This window comes from Hibiscus syriacus, unplaced genomic scaffold (genome assembly GCF_006381635.1).
Source record: "Hibiscus syriacus cultivar Baekdansim isolate YM2019G1 unplaced genomic scaffold, ASM638163v2 tig00110678_pilon, whole genome shotgun sequence".
Lineage (NCBI taxonomy): Eukaryota > Viridiplantae > Streptophyta > Magnoliopsida > Malvales > Malvaceae > Hibiscus > Hibiscus syriacus.
Window position 1 is genome coordinate 3,114,871 of NW_024062822.1, and position 17,760 is coordinate 3,132,630.

The 17,760-nt window shown below is 31.8% G+C and overlaps 2 protein-coding genes across 2 annotated transcripts; both read right to left on the bottom strand.

The window, feature by feature from the left end:
- Positions 1-7,598: 7,598 nt before the first annotated feature.
- On the bottom strand, positions 7,599-8,852 carry LOC120138228 (type I inositol polyphosphate 5-phosphatase 5-like). Its single transcript, XM_039153770.1, has 5 exons — positions 8,739-8,852; positions 8,535-8,601; positions 8,089-8,185; positions 7,911-8,015; positions 7,599-7,827 (listed from the first exon to the last, which is right to left on the bottom strand). The coding sequence occupies exons 1-5, from the start codon at positions 8,850-8,852 to the stop codon at positions 7,704-7,706; spliced, it is 507 nt and encodes a 168-aa protein (XP_039009701.1). The 3' UTR covers positions 7,599-7,703.
- A 723-nt stretch (positions 8,853-9,575) lies between these two features.
- LOC120138123 (protein DOWNSTREAM OF FLC-like) lies at positions 9,576-10,126 on the bottom strand. Its single transcript, XM_039153712.1, has 2 exons — positions 9,967-10,126; positions 9,576-9,901 (listed from the first exon to the last, which is right to left on the bottom strand). The coding sequence occupies exons 1-2, from the start codon at positions 10,112-10,114 to the stop codon at positions 9,576-9,578; spliced, it is 474 nt and encodes a 157-aa protein (XP_039009643.1). The 5' UTR covers positions 10,115-10,126.
- Between the last annotated feature and the right edge of the window lie 7,634 nt (positions 10,127-17,760).

Genomic DNA, 17,760 nt, shown 5'->3' on the forward strand with positions numbered 1-17,760 from the left:
GTACATTGGAAGCTCAAAAGCTGATAAAAATGGGTTGTGGAAGCTCAATCTCTAATTTGATCTTTAAATAATTCATATACTCGTCATCAGTTACCTTTATTATATATAATGCCAAATTGATGTCTAAAAAAATCCCAAAAATAAATATTTTAGGTTATTCAGATCAACACAAACAATCACATTAAAACATCTATAAATAAAAAAAAACGATGAACAACAACTAGTTGGTCTAGTGGGATGAGGCACTAGATCTCTTAAGCAAGGTTAGGGTTCGAATCTTGTGGTTTGTGAATAGAGCAAACTGGGTTGGGAGGGTCTCCCTCGCCTCTATAGTACCCGATCTAGATTAATCGATTAATAGATCGGATACCAGTGATTAATTCAAAAAAAACGATCAACTTATAGTTTTCCGTTAACATCAAAACATAAGAGAAACTTCAAAGTCCAAAAATCCAAAATAAGATGATCAACACCAGCTAGCCGGGTTGCAAAGTTGCAAATTATTAGGATACGGTATGATTGTCAAACCTAACATGTTATCAAATCTCACTTATAGTAAACATAGGCATCTCTCTTGGTCTCTCTAAATGCCAGAGGTATGTAGGCAGGGCGTGAAGCAGCGCCACTAGTCCCGGCTTCTTTCTTGCATTTTCTCTTTTTCGGTTCAACCTGCTGCGGCAAAGTTGCCGATGAGTATCGTCTCGGATGGATTGGAACCCTTTGACCCTCGGGTTGATGTCGTTTCTTCCCTTTCTTCTCCGTTTTATTGTACCAGTACCACCTATTTTGAAATATTGCCAACATTATTTTAATTATGCTATCCAAACTTTTTTTAAAACAAAAATACTTGTTGGACCTCTAACTTAACATGTGCATGAAAAGATATAGTAATGTGTGATTGTGGTAACTGGTAAATTATATACGATTATTTATTTACCTAGGATATGTGATTTGATGATGATCGTTAACCAATTCTGGGGGAGCTACAATTTGTTGTAATCCTTGATAATCCACTTTCTCAGATACACCATTTTCATAATTTATCTGCAATAAAAAAATTAAAAATATGTGTAGTACACTACTGTAAAAAAAAATAATGTGTGTAAAATTTCATGTTTTCAAAGATAAAAAAAATGAAGAATTCAAACCTTGAAGAGTCTGGTTTCACCGCAGTAACTCGCAACCTTACCCATAGAGGCTTTGTTACCAAATTGTTTATTTACCCAAGCTCCCAACCAATTTTCAGGTTTCACATCCAATTTTGATCCAGAATTTTCAGCATCATCCAATAAGCTGCTCTCATCTTGATTTGATACTGCATTACACAAATTTTGTTGTAAGATTTGGTGAATATCTCATGAATTATCAAGGAACCACCATACCTTATATGAACAATGTATTTGGATTAGTTCATATAAACTACTCAATCATTATTAATAATACATATGAATGCATCTGCACAAAAAAAAAATATTTTGGCGTATTATTTGCGTACGTCACATATATGACGTATCAAATTAACTATTAATTTATTCGATTTTTGACCAAAAAAAGTTATTGATATCTAAATAATTGTTGGATCTAATTCATTCATGCACAAAATCTAATTATATTTCTTGCATACGTGTCAAATTAACTATTAATCAAATAGAGATTCAACAAAAAAATATTAATGTATAAAAAGATATCGATCAAATCGATATAGAATGTGAGTTTAGAACAGAATCAAATAAAAAAAATTAGTTTGGGACTATTTAAAAACACAAATACACAATATTAATCACTTATCTTGCAAAGATCCATCAAATATAAAGGGAACAATTCAAGATTACCATATCAAATATATTTATATAACCAAAAATTAATCATCAATTTATGCGTGAAATTATGAGGAGAGAGTGGAAGAAAATTATAAAAAAAAAATGAAGTAAACCATTTAGAATGCTTTGTGGCATTAAGATCTTACCTCTAAGGTTGCTTTCGACATCCACAACTTCACTCATTTTCAAATGAATATCTCTGAAGAATTAGATCTACAAATCTAATCAAAGGATTATAGAAAAAACCCAGAGATGAACAATATATATATTGTATTTATTATAAATATACATAAAAGGCAGCTAAAATGTTGATAATTATGAAATAACTTTTATTTGGTAAAATGACAATAAGCATATGATAATTGGTCAAATTTAATAAGTGCTTTGTTTTAAATGACACAAGCATTTGAGATTCTCTGCAAGAGTGTGCGAATTAAATGCACAACTATGCTTCCAAAAATGACAGGTGAGATTTATTGGGCAGTTTTTTTTGTCCTCCCGGTTTCTAAAGTTTCGCCTTAATTAATCTGCACCGACCCGGGTTGCACACCTTATTTTAGTGGGTGAGTTTTCCAGCGGAGATTTTCTGCAGACACAAGGACTCGAAATCGAGACTTGCTTAAGCGATTCCAAGCTACTTATCACTTGAACCAACTCCGTTAATTATTGGACAATTTTTAACATTTGGAATGGGAGCCCCACCTGCTTGCACTAAAGTACTTTTTTAATAACATCGTGTATGTATAATTGTTCGAATTCGATATTTTTGAAGGAAACAACACCCTTTTGTTATTGAGATTGTTTCTTAAATTTTCACCTTAAAATTTTTAGTTTCACACGATAAATGTAGGGTTGGTGAAACTTAAAATTCTACAATGATTTATTATGGTAAAATAAAGTTTACTTCAAATTCAGCTACTAAAATAGAAAAGATGTGGCAAAATATTCTCATAATATCAAGATAGGACAAATGCTATTATGTTTTTTTTTCAATTGGTGATACATTTGAAATGCCATTTCTATATGATTTTGCTCATCATCGTGTATGTTTATTTTACTCGTTAAGTAATAAAGTAAATGGTGTTTCAACTTTTAAAGTTTTATGTAGTCCAACAATCATATAAAACCAGGTATTTTTCTACTATAGTTTTAAAATTATTATCACTGAGTTCAATGATAAATTTATAATTAAAATAGGATAAATTACACTAATAGTCATTAAATGTTAGGAACATTTGCATTTTAGTCATCAACATTGAAAAGTTTTCATTAAAGTCATTGATGTCAAGAAAAAATTTTGTTTGGTCATTGGACCATTAAATAATTAATGATAGTTAAGTTGTCATGCTAGTGTGCTATTTTTTCGTTAAATAAAACTTTCAGGATTAGTGTAAAGATAGAAATTATTAGAGATTGACCCGAATTTGATATGATTCAAATTAATGAAGATGTAAAATCAAGAGAAAAAAGAATTTAGTTTGACTGAAAGTAGAAAGTCTATTCTATTTTATATTGATTAAAGATAAAAAAAACATAATTGGAATAGATTTAGGCATGAAACGAACCAACTTGTTTTGTTCGTTTAAATGATAAACGAACACAAATGAACAAACGTAAACAAACACACGGTTTATATTTGAGAATAATTTTTTTCTTTTCAAATAATTTTAGGATTTATATTTTCTTTAATTGATTTGAGTATTTTTATTTGCGTTTAAAATTAAATGAGTTTAAAAATGATAATGGGTTTAAGATTAAAACTTATTAAGCCTTAATATTTCAAACGAGTCTAGAAAACATAAATGAACATAAACGAACCAACATAAACAAACGAATATAAATGAATGGACATAAATTAATATAAATGAACGAACATAAACGAACAGATTATCGAACGTTCACGAATGTAAATGAACAAAAATGACCATTTTGTTCGTGTTCGCTCATTTAATTAAACGAACATAAAATCTTATTTATGTTCTTTCGTTTAATAAATAAACGAATATAAACGAACTTCCTGCCGATCAATTCACGAGCAGTTCACTGAATATTTGGTTCGTTTACATGCCTAAATAGATTTATACTAAATAAATTTCTATTGTAATCAAATAATTATCCTTAATAATAGATATTAGGGTTAAAAGAAAAAGTGTTTTTGAAAATTCTATTGTATTATTCTTTTTTCACATTAGTGATTTTTTTCTTTTTTTCTCGTATTTTTTCTTAAAGGATTTCCACGTAAAATCTTGGTATCGATTTTATTGTGTGATCACTATACTTATCATTATCTTCAAATAAATTGTTATTAGAATATATTCATGTTTGATTCAATCACGAATTCATGATAATGGTGGCCCTGAAGTATGAGATTTCATTGTTGGATCACAACACTCGATTTAAGTTGGGACAGATTTAAAAAATAATTAATATAATTTCGCTAGGTACTTTGGATTCAAAAGGGTACATATACCCCAACAAAGGTTGATCTATGAAAATTTATAAAGACCCTCAGATTGTGATAAAAGAAAAGAAAAATATTGTCAAATTTTACGTTCTAAAGAGTTCAACAGTTTGAGTATAACAATTCTAGAAAACATAAAAAAATCAATTTTGTATGTATAATGAATTTGAGAAGAAGAATATAGTCTAGTTTCATCACATGAATTAATAACGAAAAAGATAGAATTTGATATCGTATTATACAAGATATAATTGTTACTTATGGTGATATAATTGTTAGATTAATCAATCATTCTAAAGCACAAATTAATAGATTAATAATTAGATTATATCCAAAACATAGTATATATATAATATTCCTTAAATTTAAATAATATTCAACCCGAAAATCCACTAACCATTGCAACAAAATCAACGCTTCTTGGACATAATTAAACCTTTTAAAATGCTATATAAAAATCTAAATACGGATAAATAAACTCAAATTAAGAACAAATTTATTTTTTATATAATTGTATTTACAAGGTTAAGTATATATATTTTTGAAATTTACAGATTTTGATACAAAGATATCCTGTTCTAGATTTCTAGTCATTGTGGTTGTGAAGAGAGGAAAAAAATAAATAAAGTGATTTTAGACGCAAAATCAATTGTTGGGAAAAAAATTCGCGAGATAATGCGTTCCAACAATTAATTGCTGAGATAAGGTGAAATCTACAATTCGAACATATGTCGCCAGGTGCTCCTGGCAACCAAGGAGGTCGCCATGCCGTCCCTGCGAGCTGTGGTGAGCTGCTGCACTTTGCATGCTTGAAGATCGTCAAGCACGCCCTGCTGAAATGGAGGTCGTCATATTTCAGATAAAAGCCTAATTACCGAAATAAGAAATCATTGTTACTTAGGGAAATTTAGGTAATTGCTATGCGTGAAGGTCGCCATGCACGTTGAAATGGAGGTCGCCATGAATGTCGGGCGACCTTATAGGTCGTCATGTGATCCCGGCGACCAAACTGGCGAGATTGTTAGTTAGTTTAGGGTTTCGGGTAAAAGCCTAATTACCGATATAGATAATGCAGCAGCTAACCACAGCTCGCAGGGACTGTATGGCGTCCTCCTTGGTCGCCCGGAGCGCCTGGCGACATATGTTCGAACTGTAGATTTCACCCTATCTCAGCAATTAATTGTTGGAACGCATTATCTCGTGAATTTATTTTCCAACAACATTATCTCGTTGATTTTGCCGATTTTAGATGAGGGTGAAATTTCTTTATAATAATCTAAACGATATAAACAAATGAAATTTGGAGTTGCAACTCATAGAAACTATGTCGTTTAGGTATAGAATCTTCGTACGGCGATATATTTACCGCACATGAATAACCTTTTCTGAATCTGTTACCGGATTTTCTCGTTACTTCGACCTTCACTGTAAACAGCGACGAAACAGGTTGGTGATCAGAGAATCTCGTCTCGCCGCGAACGTACGATAATTGCTCAATGCCGTAACCGTGCCATAATATCCTATCGCACCTGAAATGTTCCCAGTACAAGAATCGATTAATTATGTGATTTCACGGCTTACACGAAAACTGATTTGGCTAGAGTGAATGAGTACCATGCAGGGGTTCGTCGTTTTTTCTTTGATTTAACAGTTTCGCCGGCGTATAAATCCGAATTCTGCGAATACTTGTACAGTACCGTGCCACATCTAACGTGGTATTGTAGCTCGCGCTAGATTTTGTTTTTTTAGTTAAAATATATTAAATTATAAGATAGATAAAAATATATTTAAATTAGATAAATAATCATATTATTTTTTTTGTATTTTTTTGGATTTTTTGAATTTTTTCTGATTTTTTATATTTATAAAATTAATATTATAATAGTTAAATATTGTAAATAAAGTAGAATTAGTGGTAATGTAGAGATAGCGCTGGAGATGAATTATTGTTTCATGTCTAGAGTAGAGATAGAGATACGCTAGAGTATGGATTAAGACTGGAGATGGCCTAAACATACCAAGTGTGGGGAATTGATTGGGAAGGGAATCAAGCCTTACTTATCTTCTTGTCATCTTCTTCAACACTACCCCAACACTAATTCCCTTTTATTTACCTAATTTATTCAAAAACATTAATTATCTAAATAACTTTCATTCTAATTTATTTATTAAAAAGTAAAATTTATCGGATATATTTTTTTATCAGATATATTTTTGTTTATGTCACATGTTTCATTTATCGGATAAAAACTGTTTGTCTTTTTCGTCTTTGTCATATCCTTATTAACACAAGAATGTTTGTTTATGTCACATGTTTCATTTATCGGACAAAAATTGGTTGCCTTTTTCTTCTTTGTCTTATCTTGTTAACACAAGAATGTGCAAAGAGGGCAATTGTAGACACTCGTTTTTGTCCGGGTCGAAAAAAATATTTTAAATATTATTATTAGTATTTTTATTATTAATATTAATATTTTTTTATTAATTATTACCTAACCTAAAAACTCATTACCTATTAAATAATCATCCACTAAAAATTCGCTACCCATTAAATAAAAACCCACTAACTATTAAAGAAAGAAAACTTTATTAAAAAAATTAAAAAATGGTATGTTTAATAGATTTATTGGTATATTTAGACACACATTTTTTTATAATATGCATGCATATTACTAAACCCACAAAATACATAAACCAACGGTATTATATTATAAAGACAAGTGGGGGCAAGTATTTATAATATGCATGACTTTAGGAATAAAAACGGTATTATATTATAAAAAGGGTATTTTTTTAAGGGCCCAAGTATTTATAATATAATATGCATACATATTACTAAACCCACATTACATAAACCAACGGTATTATATTATAAAGATAAGTGAGGTCACATCTGATAGATTTAGTAATATCAGGTAGTTTTAATAGTGCTCAATAAAAAAATGTTGTTATATTAAACTTAGGCTCCTCAAAAAATTTAGGATTTACGATTTAGTCTAAAAAATTGATTTTTTTAATTATTAAACTTAAAAATATTTTTAAGAATGACCCCCTCTAAACGTCTAGGTGGTCGCCCCTCTCGCCTACCCTCAGGGCCGGGCTTGCATCTGTCCGGTCAAAAAATTTTGGGGCATGCTAGAAAGATCAACCAAGTCATCATCGGCGGCACCATCGCGACGTGCGGGTAGGGGACGGAGTTCTTGTTTGCTGGGTAAATCCCTAAGCTTTTTTTTTTTGCCTCTCTTCGTCCCATGTGTGTATTCGATCGGACAGTTGCAGATTTTGAGAAGGCTACTTTCCGCTTTGAAATTCTTACCAAGGATTTTGAGTGACGGCTTGTAGAAGAAGTGACTGTTGGGAGATTTTGACTCTTTCGTTAAGGAATGTGAGCATTTCAAACTTTGGTTACAGTCCGAAGATGGCTACGTGAAATCGAATTCGAGCTTGTTAAGTACTTGGTTTGTAAGGACCAACCATTTTGCGGCAGGTTCATTGTCTTCAATCACTAGAACATTCCCAGCATTGAGTGGAACAATTTCCTGAAACCTGGGAAATCGATGTTGTAAGTGAAAACAAGCTCCAAAATCTTGTATTTTGTGGATATCAAAAGAAGCCTGAGACAATCATACCCACAGATATAAATATCTGCAGAATCCTCCGTTAGAAAGAAATCTTCAAGGTTCATGTCAAGATTAGGTGCCTTCCCTCCCACGTTCCAAGTTGCAACGAACACCCTGAATATGGTGATATTTTACTGCTGTAAGATATAAACATAGACCGCGTTAAAGGAAAATTATATATCGATACCAGAATTCACGAGGTTCAGTCATTGGTGAAGCCATGGAACAGCCGAAATCTGAGAGATTCAGCCCTTCGATTAAACCTCCAGTAACTTCCTCTCTTCCTAGGAGCAGATAAGAACATTAGTCTCATTATTGTTTTTCTTCTCTTCTACCAGTTCTAGACTCCCAACACCAATAATTTTGTCGATCACAAAGCCAAAGGGTCAACGTCAGAAATGAAACTCATCCACTTTTCTATTTATATTTTCTTCACCTTCTAACACTTTCTTGTTAGGTTAGCTACCGATGTTTTATATCAGATGAGAAAAAATAATTGTCTGTTAACTGGATACATGGTCTAATACATTCTTCATATTCATTTATATCTGAGTCTATTCCTATTCTACCAAACATGTCACGTAAAAGGTTTAACTATAAACAACATCTAGATAGTGTTTGAGAAGGTGGTACCTGTAGGAGAAACTCCACAATCTGGTAATACAAATTCCTCATCTGATGAGCCACCTCTGTTACGTCTCTTGTAAGAAAAATATCTTTGGGATAAACGAGTTTACCCCACGACGATAATAAAAAATAATAAACGAAAAATCAATAAAAAATATAAACCACAATCAATTGTTTTGAAGTAAATCAAGAAATATATTGTTACTGTACCTTCTTTTTCTTGTCATTATTGACGGAGTTATCGGGAGAAGTGGAAGCGGTGGTTGGGGCGGTGGGGCGGTCGATGCATTGGCCTTGATCGTCCCCGAGTTCGCTTTCGTTCATTAGGTTACTTTATAGATTTATTGCAGGAAAATGAACTGTCCAGTTTTCCAGTAGTCTTGGGTATCAATTAGCGAAATATTCATAACAAAACAATCTGGATAGGAGAAACAAATTCTGGGTCTTTGTGTCTATGATTAATGGTTTTTTTTCTACTAATTTTCTTTTAATCAGTTTATATATTTTTAGGGTAAAAATAATTGAAAAATAATGTTTTATTTGATCTGTTTGATTAGGATGAGATATTGGCGCCAGTTCTTTCGGAGAGTATTGAATCATCGTAAGGAGGTGAGGGAAAGAAGCAGTTCACAAATAAATAACAGAAAATTTTAACAGTACTTTTTCTGTCTGTCTAAGAACTTTACAACACATCATCCATTTATATGTTTATTTGGTTGTTTGGTTTGTTCTTTAAATGTTTGTTTAATATTATTATGAACTTAGAAATTAATTAAGAAGTTTATTAAACAAGGAATTGCAAATTAGAAAGGCACAATTAAATGATTAAAACTCCAAATATTCCAACAGGTGAGAAGGACATAATGTAAAACAGTTCCATTTTCTTTCACGAGCACAAGAAATCGCATTCACCAATCATCAGGAAAATGACGGGTGAATCATGGATCGGTCAAGAGCACCACCATCATCATTATGACATCCTAAAATCAAGAAAAAGGGAAAAAATGGGAAACTCTAAAGCACGAACATCAAATATTAGATAATATTTCATTCATCATCCTGCAGTAAACTGCGGATCAGTTCTGTGCAACCGTCGGCCGCCGTATCCTGGATGAATCCCATTGCATTTGCAAAATGAATGTTGGAAACGGCACCGTTGCTGCGGGTCAAGATAACAGTGACCTTGTTACGCCTGGTGTCGGGAACTGCACAGCTTTTAATGGGGCTGCTAACAAGCGTGGCGTAGCATATTTGGTCTTGGTGGTCATCTTCAACCAAAATGCTATATATTCCGGTTGCGTCCGTCTCCGCCCCAACGCTGAATTTCAGCCTCAAAGTGGTCCTATCATAGCACTTGATTTCGACCCTCGCACCTAAAAACAAAAAGCTTTGATCAAATTCAAGAAAAAAAAAAGACATAATGGTGATAGAACCATACCAGGTATGTTAGAGCATTTAATTGTCTCGAAACCAGCACGGCAGGCGTCACAGTAAACTTTGCCAATGATTTGGAAAGGCTTCCTGTTTGCGTTAACGAGAACCGGGAGAACACAGATGGCAAGCAACAAGAACAACTTGGTAGCCATTGCTTTGATTTGAGAGAGAGCAAAGAGGCTTTACTCGAAGAAGAAGAAGAAAGAGACTTGGAAATGGTGAATCGTGGTGGGGAAGGAGAGTGATATTTTACAGTGATATTGTTCGTGTAGGAAAAATATAATTTACTTGGGGGACTTTCTGCTGGAAGACGGTCACATGGTGAAAAATTATTAGAGGCTTTCGGGTGTTGCGGCATATTGTTTTCGAATTTTGCATTAATGGGGCAGGTTGGGATCAGATTCAAGTTACCAAATCCTTCGTTTGCGCCATATGCATTCTGCAAAACATAATTAATTATATTGCACTACTTTTAACAAGCAATGTGTGAAAAATTGAGATCCTCAATGCATCAACCAGCAACAAGTATGACTGGTCATTTCTCTCGTGTTTTTCTCTAGAGATTTTGGATTCAAATAACTGAGTTAGTAGAATATGTATATATTGTCAATAATTAAAAAAATATTATGAGCATACATTATCTTATAATTATCTTCAGACTATTCAAAAAATATATAATCGCCCTCTAATATATAATAAACATCCGGTGTTGTTTGTCTTCCTTTGACGGTTTATTAGCTATCGAATATAAATTAATTATCATTTACGAGCATACGTTTTCCACATTTGAAGGGTGATAATTATTGTATTAAAATATGAATGAAAAGTATTGAACATCTCACTATTAGATCTTCATGTTTGATAGAAACTCTATTATGCATGTGCAAGTGCGAACTTAATGGAGACGGAAGCATGTAATTTTTTTAATGTAACCAAAATCTAGATAATTATTAACGGTTCAACTTAAATGAATGTTATCGATCCCTGTGACAAAGCCATCTACTATTTTTTTTAAATGGAGTGGCTAAATATTTATGCATGACATATGCGTAAACTTTGGATCGAAAGTCAATGACAGCATGCATCACATGAAGCTGGAAATACAAGCACGTACATATTATATTTTAAATGGAAGTGGTTAACTAATGTTTTAAATTAAGACTAGCCTAATGATTTAAAGGTTCCAAAGAAGAAACTCGGCAGTATACTGTTAATTATTTACATTTCGTTAGAGTTGGATAATATTGAGACTTAATGCGTTGTTCGTTCGCTCATAAGAAGTAGACAATAATCAACTACATTGAACAATAAACCGCAATGTTGCTGTGCACCGGGTGATGGTTCACGGTGGTTATATGAATTGTAACGAAGGAGGTTTGATAACGACTTATGATTTTTCTCTTTTTAGATTGAACGAACGAAGAGCCACCAGCGATTGATTTGCGGAGACAAAAAAGAGAATAACTTCAGTGACCGAAAATGCCTTATAATATACGATTTTAATCAATTTTTTTTTTATTTACAAAAATGACCAATAAATTCGCAACGCGAACTCCAATTTCGCAACACATGTTCCAAAATCGCAACACATAAGTCAAATTCGCAACACGGAATTTCAAATTCGCAACGTGAATTTATTTTTCATAACACAAGTTTCCTTTTCGCAACAAGATTTTCTAAATCGCAACACGAATTTTGATTTCGTAACGGTAATTACCGATATAGGTAAACAGTACCATCGCAATGCGATTTTCAAATTCGCAACGCTAATTACCGATATAAGTAAACGCAACTATTGCAACGCGAATTTCCGAAACTGAGTTGCGAATTTGTGAAATATGCGTTGTGAATTTGGAAACTGTATTTACAAATTCGCGTTGCGATTTACATATTTGCGTTGCGTATTTGGAAACTGTATTGCGAAATTGGAGTTCGCGTTATGAATTTGTTAGTCATTTTCGCAAATCCAAAAAAAATTGATTAAAATCATATATTATAAGACATTTTTTGTCACTGAAATTATTTTCTCGACAAAAAAATGTTCTCTTAATTTCTCAATCACAAAAGAAAGAGAAATGTCAAATATAATAATTAAATAAATCGAAAATTCATTTTAATGTCAAATGGTAATTTTACCCTTGAAATCCATTGTTCCTAAACGTGTCCTATTTCAACTTCTTCATACAAGGGTTAAGATTAAACCATGGAGTTAGTAGTTACCAACTTTGTCCTTATAAGTTTCCAAAATATCATTTTTACCTTTTTTTTATTTCAATAATTAAGGTTTAACATGGAAATCATTTTAAATCTAATGGTTCATAATAAATCTTTTCCTTTTAAACATAGCAAATGACTTCTTCACCCTTGTTCTATTATCTATCAAAATTTCCTAAATTTTTCAATTCAATCTGATTATACAAATTTTCTCGAATTTTAACACTTTATAGCTTTAACACTAATTTCGTATCAAAAAACTAAGTAACATGAAAATATCATTCTTAGTGGTCAACTGTTCATTTACTAGAATAAAATACATAATTTTCATAGATTACCATTTAGTCCCTAAACATTTTCTAAGTTTATACTTTAGACACCAAGCTTTCATTTTATTCATTTTGGTCACTAATTTTTTTTGGGTATTACATTCAAAAAATGCCTACCATTTGTTTTCCCTTAAATTAGTTACTTTTATCCATTTTTTCCCTTTTCTTTATCTTACCACATTTAAAACCCGAGGCATTTGATTTTATCCCTCTTTTGCTACATTTTTCAAGACAATGAAACAAATTATTCCACACAAAAAAGGTACTCGAAAAAAATAAGAAAAAACCACAATAAAAGAAGAAAATAATTCAAAAAAAATGAAGAAAAAAGATGTTGAAATTCTTCAGTGACTGAATTAGTTTTGTTTGATATTATCTTGTGGACTTGATTTGATCTTATGTGCATCTCTTGTCTTGATTATGAGCTTAGATTTTTATCTTTTTCCATACCTTTACCTAAACCCCGTTACAACCCTTGAAAGTTCATCTGATTATTGCATCATGTTCATTATAGAGGTGGAGATTTGATTCACTTGCAAACCTATGATAATATTTTGTTATGTTCTGACTTTGAGAGTTGACTACACCTTAAACACTTTGAGAGTATTGAGTGAATCCATGCGAGGGTGTTAAGTCTTGCTGCATTTAAAATTAATGGATTAATAGGATGTTTTGATTTTGCAATAATTTATCTTATTCATGCTCTTCTACTTGATTATTATTTTGATTCAAATATTTGATGTCAACTTGACTTTTTTGGTATTCTGAGATGTGAAGCGAGATGATGGAAGGTAAATAGAAAACTTAGTATGTTGAATTAAAGTATGCTTGAGGACAAGCATTGAATAAGTGAGGAGGAGTTTCATAAGAGTTACATATTGCATATTTTTACTATTATTTACTTATCATTTATAGCATGGATATTACTGGTTTGTTTCTTTTTTGGCTTTATTTTGGACTAGAGCTTCATTAGATTAATTAGCTCAAAAATCAATAGATTTCGACGGTCCAGTTAGCATCTTCTAGAAGATGAGTGAAATTTTCTTGGATATTTAATTTAAAATTTACCTAAGATAAGGTTATCTAGAAGATGAAGCAAAAATCAACCAGAACTATAAGACTTAAATATTTATTTTTTATCTTTTGCCATAAGCCTTTTTAATTTGATTATTTTATTATTATATTTTATTTAGGAATTTGTTATTTTACTTACTTATAACTCTTGGGTTATAAATACTTTTTAGGTTTAACAGTTGAAAGACATATTAAAATTTATTTTTCCTTGGTTAATTATTAAAGTTATGTTTTTCTTTCATCTCCACTTTTCTTTCATTATTTTCTTTCTACAATGCTAAGTATGATCAATCCATGCTTAGCTAAACTTCCACTTAGCCAAAGGTTTTGTGAAACTCAATTCTAATCGTGATAATTGAGTCTTGATCTTCATACCTTTATATTGTATTCTTTGATTCTCTGGAAACTGTGGCAATCGGTCATTTCCTTAAAAGTTACGACATCTGCAACTCAAAAAGTGTACGTTGATTTGAAGAATGTTTTCCTTGAAGTTTGAAAGTCAGATCGGTTGATCATAATTTGGCTTCTTGTGAATAAACTTAGCGGTGGTGCACTAAGGAGAATCAAGATTCAGTTTGATTGTCGGTGAGATGCTACAACTCGAGTCAGATTTTTCTAGAAAGCTATTTTCGAATCTAATAACGATAGACGTCCTTAAACCAAAAAGGACCGAATTTCGGATATAGACTTGAAAATTTTGGTTAACCGAAGAGAAGATTTAGTTGTAGGGGTTGAACCATGTTGACTATAACTGTTGTACATCACGAAGGAAAAATTCTATTTTCGATGATCAATCGAAATTGAGGCTAAACAAAACCTAAGGTTATATCATATCGATTAAATTCTTTTATTTTATTTTTTTCATCATTTTCCATTTATTATTTATTTTTATTATTTAATTACTTTCATTAATGTAAAACCCCCAATTTTACTTTTGCAGTTAAAACCTAGGATCGAAATAAATAAACTATTCATACTTAGTCCTTGTTGATCACTTCTCTATACTACCTTTATTATTTATTTGAGATTATAGTTTTTATTTATTTGACAATTTTGATGCTTGTCAATGAACCAATTTATAAGGGGTTCTGGTTGTCTCCAATTTTGCTCCACAGAGAACTTCGTTCGATTCTTTAATCTTTTCTTTTTGGGTAAATTTCATGTTTGGTAATTGAACTTTGCTCTCTCCTCTATTTCAATCATTATACTTTTAATTTTTCAATTTACTCACTGAGTTTTATAAATTGAATTTTTTTTACCACTCAACCGTTAAATTTTTAATGGTGTTATCACATGACAACTTACATAAAAACATCGTTTTAGATTCCTACACTAGATCAAATTTTGTTCAAAATGTTGTCGTTTTGATTCCTTATAAAAAATTATTTTTTCTTTATTCTTCTTCTCTTACTTTTTATCTAAACCAATTTAGAATCTGTCCACCACATTAGCTGTCATTCTAGCCATTGTCGATCACCATCGTCGGAGGTCGATGAGTCAAAAACCTTCATCTTCCTCTTCCCTTTCCAAGGCCTCACCTCTTCCTCTCCCAAATCCTTACCCCAATGTCACCGTCCTCTTTTCTGCCTCCCCAAAACCCTCAAAATCTCCCCTCCAAACCCTCGCTATCTCTCGTTCCCTTCCTCTAATTTTCACCTTTGAAGAAGCAGTGCTATCTTCTGGTTTGGTAGCAGGATGTGGCATGACATTATCTTTTTCATTTTCTATCTTCCCCAACCAAATCATTTTTAGAATCAGAAAGACCAGCCTTCATCTTGGCTCTAGTAGAAAGTTGTTTCCTCCTTTTGCTTGCTTTCTTTTTCAATCCACCACACTTCAATGTTGGTTCGCCAAAGTCATAATTCTTGCTACCAACTGCCTTCTTAAGATTAGCTCCATTCGTTCGATTCTCCAAGGCAATTGGACTCTCATGTTGAATGGAATCATGGTTGACAAGTTTGACTTCTACAAATATTTCTATTGCCCTAGAGATTTCAACTTCCACAAAAGCATATTGTCTTTTGATTTGACAGGGACAGTGATGGTTTAGGGTTGATATTGAGATTGATGTTTTAGATTAGAGTTTTGTAATTTTAATTTTATTTTAGGATCCTATCTGACATTAGATATTAATAATTTTTGTTTAATATCAATCTAAAAGTCCATGTATAATATTAAATTATTCCACATCAACCAATTGATAGAGAGAAAACGGTCGAGTGACTATTCTATAATTGTTGGGGTTACTATGTCTTGTATGTATTTATCTATATGTACTTAGGCATTTGTATCTATAATTGCTTCACGTTTTGCAGAAGTTTATTTTAGGATTTACGACAATTGTTACAACACTCATGGAACTCGTCACCTATCTTGGAACATATTTTTTTATTCGCTACGTTAATATTTAATTATTTTTCGTAGAACTCGTCATATCAAAGTGATGAAATTTCTTTTTGTGATAATGAATTTTTTATTTTTCAATTTAGTCTTCTAATTTTTCATAATCTCCTTATTTCTTCAATTCATCATTTATTTTAAGTTTGTTTTTTACTAAATTTGAGCCGCATGCTCCTAAATCATATTAGAATACATATGTACTTTCAATTCCTCTTTTTGATAATTTTTTTATTTTTCAATTTAGTCATTCAATTTTTCATAAATCTCCTTATTCCTTCAATTTGTTATTTATTTTAAGTTTGTTTTTTTACCAAATTTAAAACAACATGCTTATATACCACAATAAAATACCTATGTAACTTCAATTGTTATTTTTTTACTAAAGATGTACTCTTTTTTTATTTAGCCCCTTAACTTTACATTTTACTCAATTTGGTCTTTTAACTACAATTGTTTGTAAATTCTTTCTTTTCATCAATTCCTTGACTCATGTATACTCTCAACAATATTTTATCCTCAAAATACTTTATTTAAAATATAATATTATAAATATATTTCACAATTTTAGATTATATTTGATATATTAAATAACATTATAATATGAAAGAATATAATACATATGTCACAATGGTCCCTTCGGGTGGTCCCAGGTTCGCGTTCTGACTTGGAATCATGGAGTCACCACCGATCTTTTCGAATGAGGCAAATCGGATATCTTGTTTTTGCCCATTTACCGGATTTGCGTCTTACCAAAGAATTATCGGATCAAGAGTCGTTTACGATCGGGAAATAATGAGTACCCCTGACAAAACCAATCGATTACCAGGTTGTCTTAAAAAGGAAAAATAAATTTAAATTGTAATTTAATTTAATTTAATTAGTGATCCTTTAAAAAAATAAATATAATTCTATTTGAATCCAAAAAAATCTGTTATACACAGAAAAGAACGTTAGTATTCCAAGAAATGTTATAAATAATGTAATGTATACAAAAAAGATATAAATAAAAAAAACTGACTAACTTCGAAGTCCTAAAAATTGAAAGGAATAAATATGTTAATAAAAAATATAAAAAAACAACCGAAGAACACAAAGAAATTAGAGGAAGAGTAAACAAAATAAAATAAAATAAAAAATCAAATCAAATGGATAATAACTTAAAATTAAAGTAAACCAAAATAAAAAATAAAAAAGTTAAAGGTTATACAAAATGAACCAGACATAAATATCTGAAATAAAATGAAATTAAAAAAGTAATGGACTAGATTGAATGATTTATCAAACCTATGAGGACCACCGGATGGATTTTACAATAAAATTATAAGGACCATAGAGACAGTTTACCCTCAAACTTCATTAACACGTTACAAAAGCAAAATAGTTTGCCTTTTCTTGAATTCATTTGCAATCTTCATCCAGATTGAAAACAACTTTACCGTGCTTTGTTTCTTCTACACGGTCGACCATCTGTCGCCGCTTCGTTCGTCGCCGGTAAGTCCGCCGGCCGGCCGACCGCCGCCGTCGATTATCGCCAATGGAAACTAAGCTTCACCACCATATTGGTCTTGATGCGAGGAGTTCGAATCCGGGGCCCATTTCTCTATAAGGCGCTCTGGTTGTCGTAAAAAGGCTGAAAACCGTTCTCCGATCCGCCGCCGCCCACCGTTGGATCGTTCCCATTTCAAGATATATTGCTTGCCATCCTTTTTCTATCTTTTGACCGCTCGGATCGTTGAGCGACCTCTGCGGTCGCAGGAAACACCAAACGCCGAAGGGTAACG